The sequence below is a fragment of the Protopterus annectens genome, chromosome 11.part0 (assembly GCF_019279795.1).
Source record: "Protopterus annectens isolate FY-2018-M chromosome 11.part0, PAN1.0, whole genome shotgun sequence".
NCBI classification, from domain to species: Eukaryota; Metazoa; Chordata; order Ceratodontiformes; family Protopteridae; genus Protopterus; species Protopterus annectens.
The window spans coordinates 1,189,451,049-1,189,477,331 of NC_056745.1; the positions used below are offsets into that span (position 1 = coordinate 1,189,451,049).

A 26,283-nucleotide genomic window follows, 5' to 3' on the forward strand; every position below is an offset into this window, starting at 1 on the left:
TTCCACAAAATCAAAGAGCAGAGACCCTTTCTCAGATTCGCAACCTATGCTCACAGGGCTCAGTGGAAACTAGTACCAGATCATCAGATAAGGAAAGGGTTCTACTCCAGACTGTTCCTCTTTCCCAGAAGAGAAGGCTCTTGTAGTCCTATTCTAGATCTGTCCACCCTCAATCAGTCCCTGCTAGTACCACAATTCAGAATGTTGATTCTTCAAAAAGTTTTCCCATGATAGCCCCTCAGGCCTTAATAGTCACTTTAGACCTAAACAATGCCTACTTGCGCATTCCTATAGAGTAATCTTGGAGAAGTTTTCTTCGTTTCAGAGAGGGTACCAGTCACTTTCAGTTCTGCTCTCAGGGTCTTCACAAAGTGTTTACCTCATATGATCGCCTTCTGCAGAACAAGAGGGATCCATATTTACCCCTGTCTAGATGACTGCTTCATTCAAGCCAAGAGTCAGTCAAAGCTCCTCAAGGATCTGCCCTTTACTCAGACTCTCCTCACCTTCTTGGGGTTCACCATAAATTTTCACAAATCCAACACAGACACACCTACCAGGATAGTTTTCCTGGGAACTGTTCTGGATTTCTCCCTTTAAAAGGCCTTCCTTCCTCCAGTTAAGGGCTCTTCCTTGACTCAGTACTTCCAAAACGTTATGCAGAGACAATGCCTCTTAGCCAGGGAATTCCTCAGAGCATTACACTGCATGGCATCTTGTATCCTCATGATCCCTCTGGCCAGGCTACACCAGAGGAAGCTCAACTGATACGTCAAGAATCTGTGGTGCCAGCATTCACAGTCCCTGGAGACATAAATTTATCTGATCCCTTGCTTCAAGGAAAACTTTGCATGGTCTCCCCTTGAGGTTAATCCCTCAAGGCCAAACTTTAACCATAGATGCTTCAGAGACAGCCCGGGTGGGGGGGGGGGGGTTAGGGGACTCCTTTTCAAAACTTTCAGTCTCAGAACAGATAAGACGATCAGATCAGACACAAGCACATAAATTGAAAAGAGATCATGGCAGTGCAAAATGGCATAATGGCTTTCAAAGATCAGTGGAAACCAGGAGTCCTGCTTGACAAAACACCATGGTCATGTGGTAGATAAACAAGGGGGTACCCACTCTTACCCTCTTTGTCAACTAGCGATGCAGGTCTGGGGGACAGCTCATTCATTATGGCACAGTCTTCTCATTCTTTCTCCTTTCCCTTTCTGTTTCCATTACCTTGGATGTTCATAGTGTTTCACTGTTGCAGTCATTACACTTGGGTTATCTTGCTGGCAGGCAAACCGCAGTCGGCCTGAATTCCAAAGTCCTGGTCCGGCGTCGGTTGCTGTCGCCTCCTCTCTGACATCAGTGCGCCAGGGTTTTAAAAGATGCAGCCGACACCATTTTCTTCATTATTTCTTGCTGCGCGGTGCCCGAAGCAAAAGCAGTTTGCAAGTCTGGTCGGCCAACTCCTGATTTTTTCAAAATCGAATTTCAGATCCAAAGTCTTCATTAAAGCTAAGTACCCCGTTGGGGAAACTTTTTTCTTGCTCCAGACCGATGTCAGAAAAAGTTAACAATTGTATTTCTTGTGGGAAGCAAATACCTCATAAGGATTTTCATTCTTACTGTATTCCTTGCCTAGGCCCTGACCACGACGTTGCTAGCTGTCGGTTTTGTGCTAGATTTAACCAACGCACTATTAAGTGTCGGTATGATTTTGCCTTTTATTACTTTGGCCGAAGATTTAATTATATAATGCCATCGGAACAGCCAACGACCGGAGTTTATAAAAAGCGCAAGGAAAAGGAAAAGGACAGGCATCCGAGGTCCAAAACCGACGACGAGGCCTCTGCTAGGCCAGTCGCCGGTTCTCAGTGTGGCGCTTTCGCAGCCCCTGATGCCCGCTACCTCAGAGCCACAGGCCGCTTCCGACTCCCACGTGGAGCCAACTAGGCCTCTGGATACTCAAGGTATTAGACACTCGGAAACTATTCCCTCACATGGGTCCAGAGCCGCTGAGCAGGCATCGACTTCTGAGGGTGTTTTCAGACTTACACAGTTATATGTCAATCCAACCTCATATTCAAATGCAAAGACTAAAACAGCTCTAAAGACAAAGAAACAAGTACAGCATTCTCCCGGACAGACTTCCGTGCCTAAGAAACAGATGCTTAAAACGGCCAAAGACCTAATTACATTGATCAGGGGGTTCCCACCCCCCTCCTGATAAGAGGCCTAGGCAAGAGACAGAATATGACTCTTCTGATCAGGTTTCCATTTCCTCTGACTCCTCTTCTGAACAGGGATACTCTCTTCCTCCCTATGAGGATTCTAATGCTGAAGAATCTATTCCTCTCCTCCTGAGGATTATTCTTTTGGGGAAATCCTGCATACCATGAGGGAGCATTTTCACTGGGAGAGGCAAGATTACTCAGAATCTAAGAAAAGGCTCAGAGACTTTCTTTTACTACCTCAGCACAGACCTCTTGCTATTCCACCTGTTCTAGACATTGTAGATGATGTATTTTCAGAGTCCGGCCTGTCTCCTGACTCTTTACCCCCTGCACCTGTTAAGCCAGACAGATACTACAGGGTTCCAGACTCTCATAGATTTCTATATAAAAACCCTGCTGCTGACCCAGAAACTGTATCTCAGGGTCCCAAAGGGGTCAAGGCTTCCACTGCAAAAAACCCTATCCCCTCTGATAGGGATTCCAGGGCACTGGACAGATGGGGGAAAAAGTTTACACTTCTGCTACCTTGGCTGTAAGGGCTTTAAATTGTCAGTTTCATATGCTTAAATATCAGCAATACTTAATGTCACTGCTAAAACAGAAAATGTTGACAAATTCTGAATGTTCTGATAACAAGGAAATGCAGGATTTATTGCATGCAGCTGAACAAGTGGGAAAGCATACTTTGCAATGTGGTTTTGATTTACTGGAGGCCTCTTGCAGGGCCGCTGTTACGGGTTCTGTCATTAGAAGGCATGCTTGGTTAAAGGTACAGAATCTGCCTGATCATGTTAAAGCAAAATTATTGGATGCTCCATTACAGCATGATACTTTGTTTGGTGTTAAGTCAGAAGAGGTAGTGAAGAAAATGGAGGATAAAGCGAAATCTATGCAGACAGTTAAGGATTTCCTACAAGTACAGCCACCCAGATTTAGCAGGAACTGGCCTTGTAAGAATTGGTCCTTTCCAGTGTCAGACAGGCCACAAAGAGGCAGATACAGACGCCCTAGAGGCAGATCCCAGCCCGAAGGCTCATACAGGCCTAAACAATGGGGTGCTTCTACCTCCAAAAATGGAGAAGACAAATCACAGCCATATAGGAAACAGTCCCAATGACTTCCCTCTGCCAGCGCCAAGCACTTACCTTTTGGCAGCACCCTTAGGGGGAAATCTAGCACTTTTTTCACAAAATTGTACAAGATCACCCAGGACAAATGGGTCTTGAATATAGTGTCTCAGGGCTACAGGTTCCACTTTCACACCCTTCCAAAGACAAAAAGTATGCCAGACATGCCACACAATCAATGGGCAAAGGCACAAAAGCAAGTTTCATCCCTCATGGACATGAGGGCTATTCAGCGAGTACCACAGCAAGAGCAGGGACAAGGATTTTACTTAAGACTTTTCTTGGTACCCAGAAAGGACAAAGCCTGGAGACCAATACTGGATCTGTCTATTCTAAACACTTTTCTGGACGTTCTAAAATTCAAAATGTTGACTCTGCAGCAGCTTCTGCCCATGCTGGGCAAGAAGGCTTGGCTTGTAACTTTGGACCTCAAAGAGGCATACCTGCATGTCCCAATCAGACAATGTTGCAGAAGATACCTCAGATTCATAGCTGGCTCAATACACTACCAATTCTCTGCACTGCCCTTTGGCTTATCTACTGCGCCCAGGGTCTTCACAAAATGCCTGGCACCAGTAATTGCATTTTGCAGACAAAGAGGAATCCAAATATATGCTTACTTGGATGACTGCCTTATTCAAGCAGAGAACAAGGACATTCTACTAAAGCATCTGGCATTTGTAAAAAGATTACTAATTTGCCTAGGGTACACAGTGAACGAAAATAAATCAAAATTAGTACCCTCTCAAGAGATAATATTCCTGGGTGCAACCTTAAATACAACTGCCCAGATGGCTTATCTCAAGCCAGACAAACAAAGGTAACTGACTTCTTACTTCGACATGATGGCAACAAAGACCCAGTTATCTGCAAGAAAAATTCTGCAGGGTTTGGGCTTCATGGCATCCTGCATTCTGCTAATTCCATATGCAAGACTGCATATGAGGAAACTATGATGGTATCTAAAAAGTGTTTGGACTCAACATTGCCACAGCCTGGAAACATTAATTACCCTCATTCCCTGCCTGCAACAGGAGTTTCAATGGTGGGCACAGGCCTGTCACCACAACAAGGGACAGCTATTCACTTTACCCACAGCCAGGCAGACACTAACAACAGATGCATCAGATTATGCCTGGGGGGCCCACATGGCAGGAAAATGTATTCAGGGCACATAGCCCGCAAGCCAAATGCATCTTCATATCAATCAAAAAGAGATGCTAGCTGTACAGAATGCCCTGACAGCCTTCAAGGATCTACTTCATCCAGGACAACTGCTGATAAAGACGGACAATACTACAGTCATGTGGTACATAAACAAGGAGGCACACATTCCTACCCCCTCTGCAGACAAGCCATGACTTTGTGGAACACAGCATTGACTTATCAAGTACACCTGAAAGCACAATTCCTGCCAGGAAAGACAAATACTCTGGCAGACGAACTAAGCAAAAACCTCATGGATCCTCACAAGTGGAAACTAGATCCACAAATCTTCAGCATGATAACAAGGAAATGGGGATGCCCAGACATAGATCTATTTTTCTCCCCGCACAACTGCCAGCTACAGAGATTCTGCACAAGGATTTATCACAAACAAGCATGGAAAGTGGATGCCCTATCATTCAGCTGGAAAACCCTTACAGTATATGCATTTCCTCCACTGCCTCTCCTCCCCAAGGTACTCCTAAAGGTCAGACAAGAGAAGCCAGAAATGATACTGATTGCCCCAGACTGGCCACGCCAGCACTGGTACCCAATCCTAAAGAGCTTGTTTCAAGGCCCAGCCTGGACATTACTTCAAATTCCTCATTTACTGACCCAACAAAACAATCAGATCCTGCACAGCCAACTCAGAACCCTAAATCTGGCTGCATGGGGGATAATGTAACCATTCAGAACACACCTCTCTCTAAAGTAGTTATGGATGTTATTCTGGAGGCCAGGAGGCCCAGCACCAGAAAATCTTATGCAGAAAAATGGAAGAGATTCTGTGCTTGGAACCAGGCACAAGGAATGGACACGCTTGTACCAAATATTCCTCAGATTTTACAATACCTAACTGAGATGCTGGACAAAGGCCTATCCTTCTCATCAATTAAGATCCATGCCTCTGCCATTTCAGCTCATTACAATACGGACCCACCTATTTTTTCACATCCACTGCTAAGGCAGTACCTCAATGGGGCCAAAAAACATAAGACCTCCAAGGAGAGCTCCAATACATGCTTGGGACCTTAATTTTGTCTTGGAAAAGCTCACACTGCCTGCTTTTGAGCCAGCCAATACAGCTGAGATAAAATACTTATCATGGAAAACAGCTCTGCTCCTAGCAATAACTTCAACAAGAAGAGTCTCAGAGTTACAGGCACTAGTGGCTGTGGAACCTTTCATTATTTTCCATCAGGTCAGGGTTTCTTTAAGGACAAACCCAACATTTATGCCTAAAGTGTCCAGTGTGGCTGTTAACCAAACCATTCATTTGCCCACCTTTTATTCAAACCCACAGAGTAAGGGGGAGAGACTTCTGCATTCTTTGGACATACACAGACAGCTACGCTTCTACTTGGACAAAACTAAAGCTTTCAGAAAGACTGAGCAACTCTTAGTGGCATATGCTGCAGGATCGCAAGGAAAAGCCATTTCAAAGCAGACTATTTCAGAATGGATAGGCCACTGCATTCGTTTCTGCTATTCACAACATGGCAAATCAGTGCCTAAGGTCATTAGGCCACATTAAACCAGAGCAGCAGCCACTTCAGCAGCCTTCCACAGAGGAGTACAACTAAGGACATTTTGGAGGCTGCAACTTGAACTTCAGTGCACACTTTTACAAAGCACTACCACTTACCTCTTTACTGTAAATCCAGAGCAGGCTTTGCCACTGCAGTTCTGCAGGGCCTCCTAGCCATTCCCAATTCTATTTAGGCCCAGCTACCCAACCTCAGCTTTGGGATTCAACCGAAGTGTAATGACTGCAGCAGTGAAACACGATGAACATAGTACAGTTGTGTACCTACCATAAATGTAGATGTTCGAGTGTAGTCACTGTTGCAGTCCAGGTTACCCTCTCACCATCCCCCTTTCATTGCTGGGACTTATCTGTACTTCTCTATTCTATACAACCTATGTGGTGTATTTGCTTGTAGATGAAGGTAATGTTTATGTTAGTGCATGCATTTTTATGAGAAGAATTTTTAGCCTACCCTTTTGGGGGGCACCTGACATCTGGGGCAAGAAAAACTGAAAAAAATGGCGTCGGCTGCATCTTTTATACCCCTAGCGCACTGACATCAGGGAGGAGGTGACAGCAACCGACGCCAGACCAGGACTTTGGAATTCAGGCCGACTGCGGGTAGCCTGCCAGCAGGATAAAGCCAAGCGTAATGACTGCAACAGTGAATACACTCAAACATCTACATTTATGATAGGTACACAACTGTACTTTCCTTTGCCAGCTTCCTCCATTAAATTCCAGCCTGCTCTTGCCTGTTCTGTGTATCCCTTTCATCAGAATTGCCTTTCTCCATTCCTTTGTTGGCTTAGTTTTGGTATACTTTCTGCTGTTTTATTAATATAGTATTATGTATGACTGTTGTCATTCTCCTTAAAGATTTGCATCAGAAATCCCATTATTGCCTTATTTCTTGAATTAACCCCCCCACCACGCTTCATCATCATCCCTTTCCACTTTGAAATGTAGCTTTCTGCTTGTGTTATGTAGAAGAGTCTTAACTGTATAGCTGTAAAATATCCCTTCACATCAGGTAATCCTAAACATCCTTGTTTAATTGGAAGGATCAGCTTAATTCCAGCTGACAATTGCCTTCTTCCCCTCCTGGATAAAACCCAACTCTTTATTAATTACTATTCACAACTTCTCCTGTGGTTGATAAAAATATGCCTGACCTGTTTAGAAAAATAAAGGGACTAAAAACATTTTTACCACTTGTATCTTACTATACATATCCATAGGAAAGAGCTTCCAGTTTTTGACTACTTTAGTTTACTCGGTTCCCACATATCCTTAGCTGCCATAACAGAATCCCTTTTAACACATACTCCTAAATACTTAATTTTATCATGCCCCCATAAATATGAGTATTGCTGAATCAATTCATGTGTGGGTACATAGTTTACAGCTATAGCCTTTGTTTTATTTTCATTGATTTTATATCCACAAAACAGAACTGTCTCAGAATGTTCCGCAACACTGAGATGCCCCTTTCTGGTTCTATCAGCTACAAACTAATATCATCTGCAAATAAAGCCAACTTTTGTTTGAATTACCATACCAGTTGTATCCTTGAATTTCTGAGTCCCTTATTTTCGTTCAGTGTTTTTAAATATAGTACAAATAAGAAGAGGGAAAGAAGGCACCCCTCTCTGGTTCCTTTGTTCAGACACAACTTAGAGAAGAGCCCTCATAATTTGATTTTTGCCTCTGATCCGTCATATATCCTCCTAATTTACCTTATTATTGTATCAGGAAATGCAAATGCTTCCATTGCCCTACTCCTAAAATTCCAGCTTACTCTGTCCGGTGCTTTCTCTGCATCAAGACTCACCAACATCAGTATTTTCTTACATTCTGCTTCCCTCTGGGTCGTCATTGTTCTATTAATGTTGTCAGATGTGTACCTCTCCTCCAGAAAGCCACCACTGATCCATATCTATCAATTTTGGCAACAGGTTTGTCATTCTTTTAGCCATTATAGACTTAAATACTTTCATAATCATGGTTTAAAATGATATGGGCCTATAATGAAGCTGGATCTGAAAGGTCTTTATCACCTTTAGGTATTACAGTCACCTTAGCTTTTTTCCAGGATGTTGGTTCTTCCCTTCCTTTTAAAATACCGTTAAACAAAGCTTTCCATATCTTTGTCACTTTCTTCCCTCCTAGCTTACAAACTTCCACCGAAATATCATCTCTACCTGGAGACTTTCCTGCAGATTGGATGTTCTTCATGTTTCACTGTTGCAGTCATTACATTTGGGTAATCCTGCTGGCAGGTTGCCCTCAGTCGGCCTGAATTCCAAAGTCTTGGGTCCTGCGTTGGCTGTCGTCACCCCTTCCCTGACGTCAGGTCGTCAGTGGTATAAAAGAAGCAGCCAACACCATTTTCTTCAGTCTTTCTTGCCACGCGGTGCCCGAAGCAGAAGCAGTTCGCAAGTGCTGGTCGGCCGACTCCTGAGATTTTCGAGTTCGAATTTCAGATCCAAAGTCTTCTATAAAGCTAAGTACCCCGTTGGGGAAACTTTTTTCTTGCTCCAGAATCGATGTCAGAAAAAGTTAATTGTATTTCTTGTGGGTAGCAAATACCTCATAAGGACTTTCATTCTTACTGTATTCCTTGCCTAGGCCCTGATCATAATTTTCTGGGTTGTCGGTTTTGTGCTAGATTTAACCAACGCACTATTAAGCGTCGGTATGATTTTGCTTTAAACTACTTTGGACACTGATTTAATTATCCAGAAATGTCGTTGGAAAGCCATCCAGCTACTGGAGTTCACAAAAAAACGCAAAGAAAAAGAAAGATAGCCAAGGCCCAAAACCGACAACGAAGCTTCTCCTAAGCCAGTTGCCGGTTTGCTGGTTCTCAGTGAGGCACTTTCACAGCCCCTGACAACCGCTACTTTAGAGTCGCAGGCCGCTACTGACTCCCACGTGGAGTCGGCCATGCCGCTGGAAACTCAAGGTATTGGAGCCTCAGACGCTAATCCTTCAGATGGGTCCGGAGCCACTGAGCAGGCACCAGCTTCTAAGGGTGTATTCAGACCCAAACATCTATACATTAAACCGACTTCAAAGGCAAAGACTAAAGCACCTTCAAAGGCAAAGAAGCAACCTCAAGAGCCACGTGGACAGGCCTCCATGCCCAAAAAACAGATGCTCAAAATGGCCGAAGATTTGATTACCTTGATCAGGGATTCCCATCCCCCTCCTGATAAGAGGCCTAGGCAAGAGACTGACTATGAATCTTCAGATCAGGTTTCCATTTCTTCTGATTCCTCTTCTGATGAGGAATACCCCCCCCCCCCCAATGAGGATTCTGATGCTGAAGAATCCATTCCTTCAGCTACTCCTCCTGAGGATTATTCTTTTGGGGAAACCTTACATACCATGAGAGAGCATTTCATCTGGGAGAGCCAAGATTTTTCAGAGTCTAAAAAGAGGCTCAGGGATTTCCTGTTACTACCTCAGCACAAGCCACTAGCCATCCCTCCTGTGTTAGACATTATAGATGATGTGTTTTGAGTCTAGCCTTACCCCTGACTCCTTACCTCCAGCTCCTGTTAAGCCTGACAGATATTAACAGGGTTCCTGACTTGCATAAATTCCTTTTTAAAAAACCTGCTGCAGACCCAGAAACTATTTCTCAGGGTCCCAAGGGTGTTAAGGCTTCCGCTGCAAAAAACCCTACCCCTTCTGACAGGGATTCTAGGGCACTGGATAGATGCGGAAAAAATGTTTACACATCTGCTACCTTGGCTATAAGGGCCTTAAACTGTCAGTTTCATATGCTCAAATATCAGCAACATGTCATGGTCTTGTTCAAACAGAAAATGTTAAATTCTGAATGTGCAGAAAACAAGGAAATGCAGGATGTTATGCATTCAGCTGAACAAGTTGGAAAGCATACTTTGCAATGTGGTTTTGATTCTTTAGAGGCCTCCTGCAGGGCTGCAGTTGCAGGTTCTGTAATTAGAAGGCATGCTTGGTTACAAGAACAAAATCTGCCTGATCATGTTAAAGTTAAATTATTAGATGCACCTTTGCAGCATGATTCTTTGTTTGGTGTTAAGGCAGAAGAGGTGTTAAAGAAAATGGAGGACAAGGCTAAATCTATGCAAACGGTCAAAGATTTCTTACAAGTACAGCCACCAAGGTTTAGTAGACACTGGTCAACAAATAATTGGTCCTTTCCTGTGTCGGGCAGACCCAGATGCCCTAGAGGCAGACCCAGGCGCAAGGTTCATACAGATCAAAGCAATGGCGTGCTTCTACTTCCAAAAGTGGAGAAGACAAATCACAACCTTACAGGAAACAGTCCCAATGACTTCCCCTGCCTGCACCAAGCGCTTATTTCCTGGCAGCACCCTTACGGGGGAAATTAGCGCTTTTTTCTCAAAATTGGGATATTATAACCCAGGACAAGTGGGCTCTAAATATCGTGTCACAAGGCTACAAGTTCCATTTCCATACCCTGCCAAAGGCAAACGGCTGGCCAGATCTGCCAAAAAAAATCAATGGGCAGAGGCACAAAAACAAGTCTCATCCCTCATGGACATGAGGGCCAGTCAACAAGTGCCAGAGCAAGAGCGGGGACAAGGATTTGGATTTTACTCAAAGACTGTTCTTGGTACCCAGAAAGGACAAGGCCTGGAGGCCAATACTGGACCTATCGATTCTGAATACATTCCTGGATATACCAAAATTCAAAATGTTGACTTTGCAGCAGCTACTGCCCATGTTGGGCAAGAACGCTTGGCTTGTAACTTTAGACCTAAAAGAGGCATACCTGCATGTCCCAGTCAGGCAAATATGCAGAAGATACCTCAGATTCAAGACTGGCTCAATGCATTACCAACTCTCTGCACTGCCCTTTGGCTTATCTACTGCGCCCAGGGTCTTTACAAAGTGCCTGGCACCAGTAATTGCATTTTGCAGACAGAGGAATCCAAATATATCCTTACTTGGACGACTGTCTAATTCAAGCAGAGAACAAGGACATCCTTCTACAGCATCTGGCGTTTGTGAAAAAACTTCCAACATGCCTAGGGTACACAGTCAATGAAAAGAAATCAAAACTAGTACCCTCTCAAGAGATAATATTCCTGGGTGCAAGCTTAAATACAACTGCCCAGATGGCTTATCTCACGCCAGACAAACAAAGACAACTGACTACCTACTTCAATATGTTAGCAACAAAAGCCCAGTTATCTCCAAGAAAAATTCTGCAGGCTTTGGGCTTCATGGCATCCTGCATCTTACTAATTCCATATTTAAGACTGCATATGAGGAAACTTCTGTGGTACCTAAAAAGTGTTTTGACTTAACATTGCGACAGCCTGGAAACTACAATTACTCTCATTCCCTGTCTTCAACAGGAGTTTCAATGGTGGGCAAAGGCTTGTCACCAGAACAAGGGACAGCCGTTCACATTACCCCCAGCCAGGCAAACACTAACAACGGATGCGTCAGATTATGCCTGGGGGGCCCACATGGCAGGAAGATGTATTCAGGGAACATGGACCTCAAACCAAATGCATTTACATATCAATCAAAAAGAGATGCTAGCTTTTCAAAATGCCCTGACAGCCTTCAAGGACCTAATTCAACCAGGACAGCTACTGATAAAGACAGACAACACCACGGTCATGTGGTATATAAACAAGCAGGGGGGGCATACATTCTTACCCCCTTTGCAGACTAGCCATGACTTTGTAGACATAGCATTGACTTACCAAGTACATCTGCAGGCACAATTCCTGCCAGGCAGGAAAGATACTCTGGCAGACGAACTAATCTGAAACCTCATGGATCCCCACGAGTGGCAGCTGGATCTACAAGTCTTCAGCATGATAACAAGGAAATGGGAATGCCCGGACATAGATCTATTTGCCTCCCCTCACAACTACCAACTAAAGAGATTCTGCACAAGGATTTATCACAGACAAGCATGGAAAGTGGATTCCCTATCCTTCAGCTGGAAAAACCTATCAGTATATCCCTTTCCCCCTCTGCCTCTCCTCCCCAAGGTACTCCTAAAGGTCAGACAGTTGAAGCGAAAGATGATACTGATTGCACCAGACTGGCCCTGCCAGCACTGGTACCCAATGTTAAGGAGCATGTCTCAATGCCCAGCTTGGACCCTACCTCAAGTACCGCATCTACTGTCCCAGCAAAACAATCAGATCCTGCACAGCCAGCTCAGGACTTTAAACCTGGCAGCATGGCAGATAATGTAGTCATACAAAACACACCTCTCAGCAAAGCTGTGATGGATGTCATTTTGGAAGCCAGAAGGCCTAGTACTAGAAAATCTTATGCTGGAAAATGGAAGAGATTCTGTGCTTGGAACCAGGCACAAGAAAGAGATACAGCTGTACCAAATATTCCTCAGATTTTACAATACTTAACTGAGATGCTGGACAAAGGCCTATCTTTCTCATCTATTAAAATTCATACCTCTGCCATTTCGGCTCATTACAATGCAGAGCCACCAATCTTTTCTCATCCCTTATTAAAACAGTACCTCAGAGGAGCCAAAAATTTAAGGCCTCCAATGAGATCACCAGTGCCTGCATGGGTCCTCAACTATGTCTTGGAAAAACTCAGCCTGCCTCCTTTTGAGCCAGCTGCTACTGCTGATATAAAGATTTTATCTTGGAAAACAGCTCTGCTACTAGCAATAACATCTGCAAGACGAGTTTCAGAGCTACAGGCACTCATGGCTGTGGAACCTTTTATCATTTTTTTATCTGGACAGGGTCTCCCTGAGGACAAACCCAACATTTATGCCTAAAGTGGTGTCCAGTGTGGCTCTTAACCAAACCATTTATCTGCCAACTTTTTATCCAAATCCACAGAACAAGGGGGAAAGAATTCTGCATTCTTTGGACGTACACAGACAGCTTAGATTCTACTTGGACAGAACCAAAATTTTCAGAAAGACAGAGCAATTACTAGTGGCATATGCTGCAGGATCACAAGGAAAGGCTATCTCAAAACAGACTATTTCAAAGTGGATAGGCCACTGCATTTGTTTCTGCTACTTATACCATGGCAAGCCAGTGTCTAAGGGCATTAGGCCACAGCCCGACTGAAAAAACTCCAGCTGTACTCAGTGGCATATCGCTTACTCAGATGTGATCTCTGCCTGACTTACAAAGCCATGTTCAACTCAGAATTGATGGACATGCTCCACCTAAAGAAATCCAAGTCACTGCGAGCCACTCGCTCTTTTGAGCTAAACCTCGCCACAGCAATAAGTAGAACATGCTGGAGGGATAGATTCCTGTCACAGAGACTCCCCATGCTTTGGAACAAAATTCCAAATTACATCAGGCAGAACCCCTCACTAACACTCTTCAAGAGAACCTTGACGAGTGGATGGGTAACAGAAAATACACCCCTGGATTCAATTAATTGGCTGTGCTTGACAGATGATCAGTTAATTAATCAATGGGGTGGCAAAAGCCAACACACTCTGGCTAGGTTTATAAATGCACTCGGGCAGATAGCCTAGCACCAACCTATGAATCTATATAGACAGTCATACATTTATATAAATGAAACCAAACTATATTGACCTAATCTTAGTTGCAAGTATTACACATCACAAACCACAATGACGGAATTTTAGTTGGTAACATTATACATCATCCACAGTCTACCTAATCACCATCAGTCAAACCACTCTCAGGGATCTTTAAGCCACACTGTAGCTTTACATCTTGCATATCTTACCCCTTATCCCTTACCCCCATGCCTCATACACACAGCCTTTCTATCCCCCTTTTTTTGCTTGAATTATCCCTGTTCATTTTTCATTCTCTCTTAATCTGCTTCCACACTTAACTAGCCCTTGTTCCTTGTTTTTTTTTTTTTTGTTTTGATTCTTTATCCTAGTCCTGTTCTAGACCCCACCCCACCCTACCCTATACTCCAGTTTTGATTTGCTACAAATTCTATGGTGTTGCCTCATAGTTTGGGGAATGGTAAGCTTTTAGTGGATAAGGCTAATATAGTATAGTCATTAAGACTCTGTTTTTGCACATCAATACATCTGATTGTTTTATTTGTTTTATGTCATTTGTAAAATTTTAAAATTTGCATGTTCCAGGGTGTCTCCTGTAAGCGTGCTAGCTACAAGCAAGAGTTTACATTCCTATGCACGTCCTCCCCCATCATCTTCAAAAAATATGCCTGACTTTACCAAGATTCATTGGAAAGAAGATGCTGCAGTAAGGCATGAAATGGTGAGCAGTGATGAAGAGGCTACTAAAATGGAAAAGGTTAGAAACTAGTTATGTAGTTTTATTTAGACAGCAGTTTGTACAGTGTGTAAGGTGTTAACACAACTCTCTACTAATGGGGAGAGAGGTATCCTTCTAGGATAAAGTCAAATGTAGTTTTGCTTGAATTTTAGCAAAATGCTTTTGGGGTGTTGTGTTTTAACAAACAGGTTTTATTTCACATTATTTTCTGTTACCTGTGCTGGTGTCTTCTCAGTCCAAGCACAGCTGTTTTGCCTTTTCCAGACCTTGTCAATGTCTTTTGTAGACTTAATGTTGTTGCAGTGCTTAGCCTGTGCTCATTTATTCTCATCCGGAGTCCTTCATTTAGGTGGTCAGAGGTGATGTCGGCTGAATACAGGAAGCCAAAATCCCTTAAGCTTGTTTTAATGTTAACGTTGAGTCACGTGTAAAAGACCAGTGCTTAAAATACTTCTCTTGTATGGCTTGTAGAAAATCAGGGTACTTGTCGCACAGCAAATGTCATTAAGTAGTCATTATGCCAAGAAAAGGTGGCATACTCCCCTGACTAGACAGAGTTGTTTTGATTTTCGTCTCCAAACTTAAGATGCCTGTAGCTGTTTCCAGAACCAATCATTTAAATTCTGTAGGTAAGAATGCTGTATACAGATACTGTAAAATGAATTTCACTGCGGACAGTAGTGCAAATTAGGTAATTGAGCAACATACTGTGAATAAGCTTGATATGTGTAGCATACAAAGCTGGAGAAGAATTGATTTTTGTTTGTGTGTTGTGTAGCAGTGTCAATAGTACATCTGTTGCCTACACTCATCTCATGAATCCTGATTGGTTATTAAGAAACAGTAGGAAAGAATCTTGAGAAATCCTCTGATACTGCAAAAGCTGTTCTGAGATTGCCAAAGTTTTTCTAAGTTTGCCAAAGTATTTCGAAGTTTTCAAAGTTTTTCTGTGTTTGTAGAAGTTTTCCTGTGTTTGCGCACATTTTTGTGCATTTGGGAACATTTCTTAGGATTTGTGAACTTATTTCCAAGGATTCCCTATAACTGAAGGAGTTTTGCCTTTTGTTGTAAATCATTTTTACCGCACTTGAGCTCACAAGCAGTTTGTTTTGCATTAAGAGGGTTTTATTCTGCACTCTGGTGGGGGCAGAAAGCTGATTCAACCCATCTGAGTTGGGACCTGCTGGTAGAAGACTTGTGTGTTATCTGATTGGGCTGAAGGCTTAACTTTGTAAAAGTATGTTATCTTGCTGGTATAAAAGCCTTACATTTTTTGAGATTGTGCTCATTTAGTCAGAGCTTCCCTGTGCCTGGCTTGGACACCTTTAACTACAAGACCTTGGATTGCATGTAAAACCATTTGTGGACCCACAAAGCTAATACAAGTTTTTTTTACAACAAAAACAAGTGCCAATACTGCAGAAGAGCCAAAACGAAAAGTACTTTGTAAGCCTTTATTCGATAAACCACAGAAAGCTCAGCAACCACCATACATTAACGCCATTGAAACACACTGCATTTTCGTCCCAATACAATGACTTCATGAGATAAGCAATAGTAAACTGTGTAAAGCTTTTAAACACTCCTAAAAAACAATATAACCAATCACAGTAAATCCCAAATGAGGTAGTTAACTAAAACTTTTTCCTAAAGCGATAACACCACTCAGGTCAATATTAAATACTCATAAAAACAATTTTTTTAGTAAATAGCCAAAATACACTCAAATAATCATTTCATAAAAAAATCATATATGAATAAAATACCTTATAAATTCATAAATTAAATGAAAAATTTATTTTATAATTCCCTTTTGAAAAAAAACAATACAAAAATATAATAAATAAGGTTTGATTAAAAAAAAGTTTTTTGTATGGTTAGCCTGCCATCTATTGACTAAAATGTGAAATACATTTTATATTTTCCCTGCTTTTAATTTCAGAAGTGGTACAATAGAAATAAATTAATTAAGTCCTGGGGGGGGGGTACTAGCATCCAGGAAGATTTGCCACCATAGTTCTCTATATTCTAACCTTTCTTCCCATAACCCTCCCCTCACATCTTTTTTAACTTGTTCTAAAACCATAAAATGAAATTTAGCTTTGGGGCAAATAATAGTATGTTTGTACAAGGCATTTGATTCTTTTTTTATTGTAATTTCTTATTTGTGTTCGTAAATCCTTCTTTTTAGTACCCTCTCAGTTTTCCCAACAGAGAAGGAGTTACATTCTGAACACACACCTAAATATACTACCCTCTTACTCTCACAGTTAAAATAATCTGTGCTGATAATCCACCTATGCCTACTATCTAAATAAATTTTGTCAGTGTTTAAAATACTAACACACTGTGGACAATGCCCACATTTATATGTACACTTCCTGGTCCTAGTACACTTGCCCAGTCTTCCATATTCCAAAAGATTCTTAAAAGATTGTGAGTTTTATATACAATTTTACAAGTAACCCCATTCATTTGATCCAAATCTGTCAACTCTAGGAACCGGGTCCATTCTTTTCTAACTACTTCCTTAGTAATTTTGTTGTTAAAAGCATTGTATTCAAGGACCAGTGCTTGTCTATAGTCAGGTTGATTTGCAATGGAATGGTTAGGGCCATCTGGTGGGGCTAAACTCAGGTTAGTAGAAATATTACTTCTACAAATAGGTATAAATCTACCATTTCTTCCTTCCAAGACTTCTTCTTTAATTTTGTTAATAAATTCTTGGTGTTAACCCCTCTCTAAGAACATTTTATTTAACAAATTGCATTCATTCGAAAAGTCAGTTTCCAGGGTGGTCATAAGACTTCCCCTGACAAACTGTCCCTTCACAATGTTCTTCTTACAAAAATATGGATGTGCACTTTGATAGTGCAAAAAGGAGATGTCCTTCAAGAATGCAACTGCAGTCCTGACATATGGGTTGTCCTGCCTCAGGCAGCCCTTCGGTCGGCCGGATTCCAAAGTCTGGGTCCGGCGTCGGCTGATGTCGCCTCTTTCCCGACGTCAGAGCGGCTGGGGTATAAAAGCATCAGCCAACGCCATCTTCTTCAGTCTTTCTTGCTGCGCGGTGCCCGAAGCAGAAGCAGTTCGCAAGTGCCGATCGGTCAGCTCCTGTGTTTTCAGTTTCCGAAGTCATCAAAAAGCTAAGTACCCCGTTGGGGAACATTTTTCTTGCCTCAGCCGATGTCAGAAAAAATTGAAAAGGTTAATAATTCTTTGTCTTGTGGTAAACAAATACCTCATAAGGACTTCCATTCTTACTGCCTTCCCTGCCTGGGCCCAGACCACGACGTCTCGGCCTGTGCTGCCTGTGCTCGCTTTAATAAGCGCACACTCAGGCGCTGGGCAGAATTTGCCGAAGACTTTTTTGGCGAAAATTATGCTTATATCATGCCGTCGGAACAACCGACAGCACATATTTCCAAAAAATGCAAGGACCGGGGCCGACATCCTCGGCTCGCGTCGTCCTCCGATACCACGCCTAAGCCTTCCACGAGTGCTTTGGTCTCTTCGGAGGCGGTAATTCTACCGCTCCAGGCTGACGACACCGCTTTACCGCGTACTTCGGTCCTGGAGGTTTCCCCGGTGCCGGTTGTTGATTTTCCTCCCGAAACCGAAGCTCAAGATTTACCTGACACCATACCTGTGGATAAAGTTACTCCTGCACGTGGGGCAGCTAGGCCTCCGGTCTCCATGTCCATCAAGGCCTACACACGTGCTAAGGCTGCCAGCCAGGCTAAGGCCCATCCTCCTAAAACTTTTTCCCAGGGCCCCTCTTCTGATAAACAGATCATGACCCTAGCTGCAGATCTAATCTCTCTAATCAGAGGTTGTCGGTCGCATCCAGACAGAGGTTCTCAGCCTCTTGCAGATAAAAGGCCTAGGACTGAGCAGACAGATACCCTCTCTTCGGATGAAGCCTCTAGGGATTCAGAGCACTCAGATACCCAGGAAGAATCCTTCCAGGCCTACGAGGACTCTGATGCTGAGGAATCAATTCCTTCTGCCTCTCCTCCAGAGGATTTTTCTTTCGGAGAAGTTCTCCACTCCATGAGAGAACATTTTCAGTGGCAGGGTCAGGAATTTTCTGACTCCAGGAAAAGGCTACGTACCTTCCTTAAGTTACCCCAGCACAGACCATTAGCTGTTCCTCCAGTGTTGGATGTCTTGGATGATGTATACTCAGACTCCAGTGCTTCCCCTGATTCTCTCCCTCCTGCTCCTGTCAAGCCAGACAGATATTACAGGGTTCCTGAAACTCATAAGCATCTCTTTAAGGCCCACTCTGTGGATCTAGAAACTATTTCTCAGGGGCCCAAAGGAGTGGCTACTTCCTCGGCCAAAAACCCTTTGCCCGCAGACAGGGAATCAATGTCCCTGGAGAGATGGGGCAAAAAAGTTTATACCTCTTCCACCCTTGCCATGAGGTCACTTAACTGTCTTTTTCATATGTTTCAGTACCAGGATTACTTAATGGATGATTTGCAGAAAAAGTTAGCCTCTCCTGAGCCTATAGATAGAAAGGCATTGCAGGATTTGGTTCATAACACTCAGCAGGTTAGCAATCATTTTCTTCAGTGTGGTTATGATGCATTGGAAGCTTCATGTAGGGCAGCTATGATAGGGGCCGTTATACGTAGACATGCTTGGCTGAAAAAACAGCCACTGCCAGACCATGTTAAAGTAAAGCTCCTAGATGCACCTCTGGAAAAACAGAAGCTTTTTGGTGCTAATGCACAGGATGTGTTGAAGTCTATTGAGGAAAAGGCTAAATCAGTACAGACAGTCAAGGATTTCCTCCAGGTTCAGCCACCCAGATTCAGCAGGAATTGGCCTTCAAAGAATTGGTCCTTTCCAGACACTGACAAGTTTCAAAGGGGAAAAAACAGGCGTGCTCGAGGTAGAGGGCAATACCGAGGCTCCTACCGGGGCCGCCAATGGCAACCACCAAATCAGAGAAGTGGTGCAGGGAGTTCAGCTGCACCACAGGGGCAATCACAATGACTTGACTTTCACTCTGCCGACCAAGGCTCAAAGAGAAGCACCTCTAGGCGGAAAATTATCCTTATTCTCAAAGAACTGGCACATTTTAACCAAGGACAAATGGATTCTGGACATAGTAGACAAAGGTTACAGGTTCCACTTCCACACCTTACCAACGAGACTAAGGCATGCCAAATCTGCCACAAAATCAAAGGGCAGAGGCACTCATACAAGTTTCAAAGCTGTTACAAATAAAAGCAATAGAAAAGGTTATTCCTCAGGAACAAGGCCAGGGATTCTATTCAAGACTGTTCCTTGTTCCAAGAAAAGAAAAGCAATGGAGACCTATACTGGACTTGTCCGCTCTAAACACTTTTCTCATTGTGCCAAAATTCAAAATGCTGACTTTACAGCAACTCCTTCCCATGCTGGGCAAGGGGTCTTGGCTGGTTACTCTGGACCTCAAGGAGGCATACCTGCATGTCCCAATCAGACACAGTTGCAGAAGATACCTCAGATTTCTTGCAGGGTCAGAGCATTATCAATTCTCAGCATTGCCGTTTGGCTTATCTACTGCACCCAGAGTATTCACGAAATGCCTGGCATCAGTAGTTGCACATTGCAGGCTCCAGGGGATTCAAATATACCCTTACCTGGACGACTGCCTTATACAAGCAGACAGCAAAGAAACCTTGATAAGAAACTTGGACTATGTCATTCAATTACTACAGGCTTTGGGATACACAGTCAACATTCAAAAATCAAGACTACTGCCATCCCAACAGATTATTTTTCTAGGAGCCAAATTGGACACACAATCACAAATGGCTTTCCTCACAGAGGAGAAACAAGAACATTTACCAGATTACTTCAAAAGCCTAGCAAAGCTCTCCCAGCTGACCGCAAGGAAAATCCTGCAGGCCCTGGGGTTCATGGCATCTTGCATTCTTCTGGTACCTCTGGCAAGACTACACATGAGGAAGTTACAATGGTACCTAAAAAGCTTATGGTCTCAACACAGCCACAATCTAGAAGACGTAATACCACTCATTCCATGCCTGCAAAGGGAATTTTTGTGGTGGGCTCAAGCAAGTCATTTAAACAAAGGCATGTCTTTCAACAAACCTCTAGCAAGTCAAACCATTACAACAGATGCCTCAGATCATGGATGGGGGGCGCACATGGAGGGCAGATGCATCCAAGGGCAATGGACTCCCAGGGAAATGCATCTGCACATAAATCAAAAAGAGATGTTGGCAGTGATACATGCAATCGAGGCCTTCGGGAAATCCCTTCAACAAGGTAATCTACTAATAAGGACAGACAACACCACTGTCATGTGGTATATAAACAAGCAGGGAGGCACTCACTCTTACCCCCTCTGCAGACTAACAATGACTCTTTGGGAAAAGTCCCTAAATCTGAACATCCACTTGCAATCCCAGTTTGTTCCAGGCAGGGACAATGTTCTGGCGGACAGGCTGAGCAGAAATTTCTTGGATCCGCACGAATGGATGCTGCATCCACACATTTTCTCACAAATAACAAGTGCATGGGGAAGACTGGACATAGATCTCTTTGCTTCTCACCTCAGTCATCACCTGGAGAAGTTCTGTTCAAGGACGCACAATCCTCTAGCCTGGAGAATGGATGCTCTCTCCTTCAGCTGGAATTCCCTAACAGTTTATGCATTCCCTCCTCTACCATTACTCACCAAGGTGTTACTGAAGATCAAAGCAGAACAACCAAAAGGAATTTTGATAGCTCCAGACTGGCCAAGGCAGCACTGGTATCCATTGCTACTGAGCATAACTCACACCAAACTGTGGCCCTTGCCTCAGTGGCCTCTGCTTCTAACTCAGCACAATGACAGGACTGTTCATCAAAACCTGCAAACATTGCAGCTGACAGCTTGGAGGGTCCCATGATTTTCACCCATATTTCTCTTTTCAAAAAAGTACAAGAAATCTTACTGGAAGCGCGCAGACCTTCCACCAGAAAAACCTATTCAGCCAAATGGAAGAGATTCATCATCTGGAATGCCAACAAGGGTCAGGATGCATCAGTAATGAGCATACCACAGATATTAGATTACTTGGCAGAAATGTTTCATAGTGGCCTCTCATATTCTTCCATAAAAATTCACGCTTCAGCAATCTCAGCAAAATACAACTGTGATCCACCTGTGTTTTCGCATCCCTTTCTAAGACAGTTTCTAAGAGGGATAAAGACTATCAAACCTCCCAGAAAACCGCCAATACCTGCATGGGACCTCAATTTCATCTTGGAAAAATTAGCTCTTCCTCCTTTTGAACCAGCAGCATCTTCAAAAATGCAATTTCTCTCCTGGAAAATGGTTTTCCTGTTGGCAGTTACCTCAGCAAAAAGAGTCTCGGAGATACAGGCCCTCATGGCAGTACCTCCCTTTCTCATTTTTCATCAGGACAGAGTTTCTAAGAACCAATCCTTCATTCATGCCAAAAGTGATATCTAGGGTGTCTCTAAATCAAGCAATTCACCTGCCTACTTTCTTTCCCAATCCTCAAAATAAGGGGGAAAAGTTGCTGCACACTTTGGACATACACAGACAATTACGCTACTACTTGGACAGAACAAAGACCACCAGAAAGTCTGATCAACTATTTGTAGCCTATGCTGCTGGAGTGCAAGGAAAGGCAATCTCCAAACAAACAATTTCAAAATGGATTGGACACTGCATCAGATTCTGTTACTCTTTCCATGGAAAAGGTGTGCCAGCCAATATTAGGCCACACTCCACCAGAGCTATAGCCACATCCACAGCCTTTCTAAGAGGAGTGGCTACAAAGGACATTCTAGAGGCTGCTACATGGAGCTCCGTGCATACATTTACCAAACACTACAACCTGCCTTTGTACTCCAGATCACGAGCAGGCTTTGCTTCGGCAGTCCTGCAGGGCATTTTAGCTACACCATCCCTCTCTTAGATCCTACCACCCCCAGCTTGGCTATGGTATTCAACCCATATGTCAGGACTGCAGTTGCATTCTTGAAGGACATAGTACAGTTTTGTACCTACCATAAATGTAGATGTCCGATAGATATGCAACTGCAGTCAGGTTTTCCCTCCCTCCTACCCCTCTGTAATTCTCTTTTTTGGGTCCTCTCCCCATTTTACAATTAGTTGGGGATATCTGATGTCCTTCATGGATGCATCTGCAGTCATAACAACTGGGTTGTCCTGTCGTCAGGCAGCCCTTCAGTCGGCCGGATTCCAAAGTCCGGGTCCGGCTTCGGCTGATGTCGCATTTCACCCGACGTCATCTCTGTTGGTCTTCGGGTATAAAGGCATCAGCCGACGCCATTTTCCCCAGTCTTTCTTGCCGCGCCCAAGCAGAAGCTGTTCGCAAGTGCCGGTCGGTCGGATCCAGAGATTACTTCTACGAATACTACAAGACTTCTAAAGCTAAGTACCCCGTTGGGGACTCTTTCTTGCCTCAGCCGATGTCAGAAAAAGTTAATAATTGTTTAACCTGTGGGAAACAAATACCTCATAAGGATTTCCACTCTTACTGTCTGCCTTGTTTAGGCCCAGCCCACGTAGCAGCCTGTTCGCCTGTGCTTCTTTCAACCGACAACGCTTAGGCGTCGGTCGGAGTTTGCTGAACAGTTTTTCGGTTCTGATTTTATGATATTATGCCGCCTGATCCTCCGACTACCCAAACTGCTAAAAACGCAAAGATAAAGACCGACACTGGGTCCGCGGTTTCGTCCGAAACCATGGTTAAGCAAACCGCGAGTGTCTCGGTTCCGGCCGAAACCGAGAAAACTGATCAAAATACAGCAGAATCTATCACTACCACTGAGGCCCCTGCTACTTCTCTTGAATCGGCCTCAGAAATTTTATCCACTACGGTGGTTGCCACTGACTTATCAGACACCATTCCCTTGGATGTGTCTACCCCAGCACGTGGTGCTGCTAGGCCTCCAGCAGCCATGTCCATTAAGGCCTTTGCCAGGGCCAAAGCAGCCAAAACTACTAGAACAGTGCCTGCTAAACCCCCTACAAACCGGCCCTCTTCTAGTTCACAAATGCTTACTCTGGCAGAAGATTTAATTTCATTAATTAGGGGATCTCAATCTCACCCAGACAGGGCCTCTCAGCCCCCAGAGAAGAGACCTAGGGCAGAGCCCCCCGAGCCTGTGTCCTCTGATTCTGCTGATGAATCAGACATAACAGACCAGTCAGAGGCTCCTTTCTCCAATTTTGAAGACTCAGATGCTGAAGAATCCATTCCAGCTGCCTCCCCACCAGAAGAATTTTCCTTTGGGGAAACCTTACATGCCATGTGAGCAGTTCCAATGGCAGCAGCAGGATTTCTCAGACTCCAGAAAAGACTTAGAACCTTTCTGCACCTTCCACAACACAGGCCCTTAGCTATACCTCCTGTGCTCTCTGTAGTGGATGATGCCTTCAATGATGTCTGCTCTGCACCAGATTCTTTACCTCCAGCCCCTGCCAAACCAGACAGATTTTACAGGGTACCAGACACTCATCACCACCTTTACAAGGCCCCACTTGCAGACCCGAAACTATATCCCAGGGTCCCAAGGCAGTAGCGACCACAGCTAAAACCCTATTCCTTCTGAAAGGGAAGCCAGGTCTTTAGACAGATGGGGCAAAAAGGTTTACACTTCAGCTACTCTCTCAGCTAGAGCTTTAAACTGTCAGTTTCACATGATACAATACCAAGAGTTTATGCTTGACCAGTTAACAAAAAAGCTATCCTCTGATGAATCAATTGATAAGAAATATGTATTAGAAATGGTAAATAACATACAACAGGTTAGTAACCATTCCTTAAAATGTGGCTATGATGCACTGGAGGCTTCATTTAGATCAGCCATGACTGGCACAGTGATAAGAAGGCATGCATGGCTAAAGGAACAAGCTTTACCGGATCATGTTAAAGCTAAGTTATTAGATGCTCCTATGGATAAGACCAGCTTGTTTGGTACACCTGCCCAGCAGGTAATGAAGAAAATGGAAGAAAAGGCAAAATCTGTTCAAACGGTTAAAGATTTCTTGCAGGTCCAACGCCAAGGTTTAGCAGGAACTGGCCTGCGAAAAATTGGTCCTTTCCTGACTCCACAAGATCCCAAAGGGCAGGAATAGACGTTCCAGAGGCAGAAACCAATCCAGAGGAGGTGCCTACAGAGGACGACAGTGGCAAGGTAACAACAGAGGCACAGACACAACCACTGCCACTACAACAACACAGCCACAGTGACTTAACTCTAAATCCGCCTACCAGGGAACAAATAGCAGCTCCATTAGGCGGCAAATTAACCTTATTTTCAAAGAACTGGCACTATATCACAAAAGACAAGTGGATTTTACAAACCATAGATCAAGGTTACCGGTTCCACTTCCACACTTTACCAGTCAAAAGAGGAATGCCAAATCTACCTCCAAATCAAAAACAGAGGCTCTACAACAGATAATGCAGTTAGCAAACATGAGAGCTGTGGAAAGAGTGCCAACAACAGAACAAGGAAAGGGATTCTACTCAAGACTATTCCTAGTTCCAAGAAAGGAAAAAGTTGGAGACCTATTCTCGACCTGTCCACCTTAAATACATACATCATTGTCCCAAAATTCAAAATGCTGACCCTACAGCAACTTCTTCCCATGCTGGGCAAGGAGTGTTGGCTGGTAACTCTAGATCTCAAGGAGGCATACCTGCACGTCCCCATTCGACCAATCTGCAGAAGATACCTCAGATTTCTTGCAGGATCAGAGCATTATCAATTCTCAGCATTGCCCTTTGGCTTATCTACTGCCCAGAGTATTCACAAAATGCCTGGCATCAGTAATCGCCCACTGCAGACTACAGGAATTCAAATTTACCCATACCTGGACGACTGCCTGCTACAAGGGACAACAAAAGCAAGCTGACAACAGATTTACAATGGGTCATTTACTTGCTACAAGCACTGGGATACACAGTCAATTTACAAAAATCAAGGCTGATCCCATCCCAGACAAGGACATTCTTGAATTGGACACAGTAAAACAAATGGCTTTCCTAACTGCAGAAAAACAAAGAGAACTCCTCTTTACTTGGCACTAACAAAACAGAACAAGTTAACAGCAAGAAAAGTACTGCAGGCCTTGGGCTTCATGGCATCATGCATAATCTTGGTTCCACTTGCCAGACTACATATGAGAAAACTACAGTGGTACCTAAAGAATTTATGGTCCCAACACAGGCACAGCCTAGAAACAGAAATTCCACTAATTCCATGCTTAAAACAGGAGTTCCTATGGTGGGCTCAAGCATCTCAGTCAAACCCAGGGCTACCCTTTCGCAGATGTCAAGCAAGCCAGACCATCACAACAGACGCTTCAGACCTAGGATGGGGGGCCCACATGCTGGACAAATGCGTGCAAGGATTGTGGACGCAGGATCAACTTCACCTGCACATCAACCTAAAAGAAATGCTGGCAGTAAAACTGGCAATCCAAAACTTCAGACCATTTCTCAAAGAGGGCCAGTTGATGATAAGGACAGACAACACCACAGTCATGTGGTACATCAACAAACAGGGAGGCACTCATTCATACCCCCTATGCAGAATGACTTTGGAGCTGTGGAACCTGGCACTCAGCTACAACATCCAGTTACAGGCAATATTTGTACCGGAAAAGAAAATACTCTAGCAGACATATTAAGCAGAACCACATCGGATGCCCACGAATGGATGCTACACCCGGACATCTTCAAGACCATCTCAAAGAAATGGGGAATGCCTCAGATAGATCTATTTGCTTCTCCTCTCAATCACCAGCTCAAAAGTTCTGCACAAGGACATTCCACCCACTAGCATGGAAAGTGGATTCGCTCTCCTTCAGCTGGAAAGGCCTAACAGCATATGCATTCCCACCTCTTCCC

The 26,283-nt window shown here is 43.8% G+C and overlaps 1 protein-coding gene across 2 annotated transcripts in view; it reads left to right on the forward strand.

Moving 5' to 3' along the window:
• HBP1 (HMG-box transcription factor 1) overlaps positions 1 to 26,283 on the forward strand; it is a 1,884,794-nt gene that overhangs the window by 1,219,726 nt on the left and 638,785 nt on the right. Inside the window, exon 3 of one of the 2 annotated variants that reach the window (XM_044088537.1) lies at positions 14,209 to 14,380. In XM_044088537.1, coding sequence (XP_043944472.1) covers positions 14,209 to 14,380 — 172 coding nt within the window. The remainder of the gene's footprint in view (positions 1 to 14,208; positions 14,381 to 26,283) is intronic. The other variant, XM_044088538.1, reaches the window with a different exon arrangement.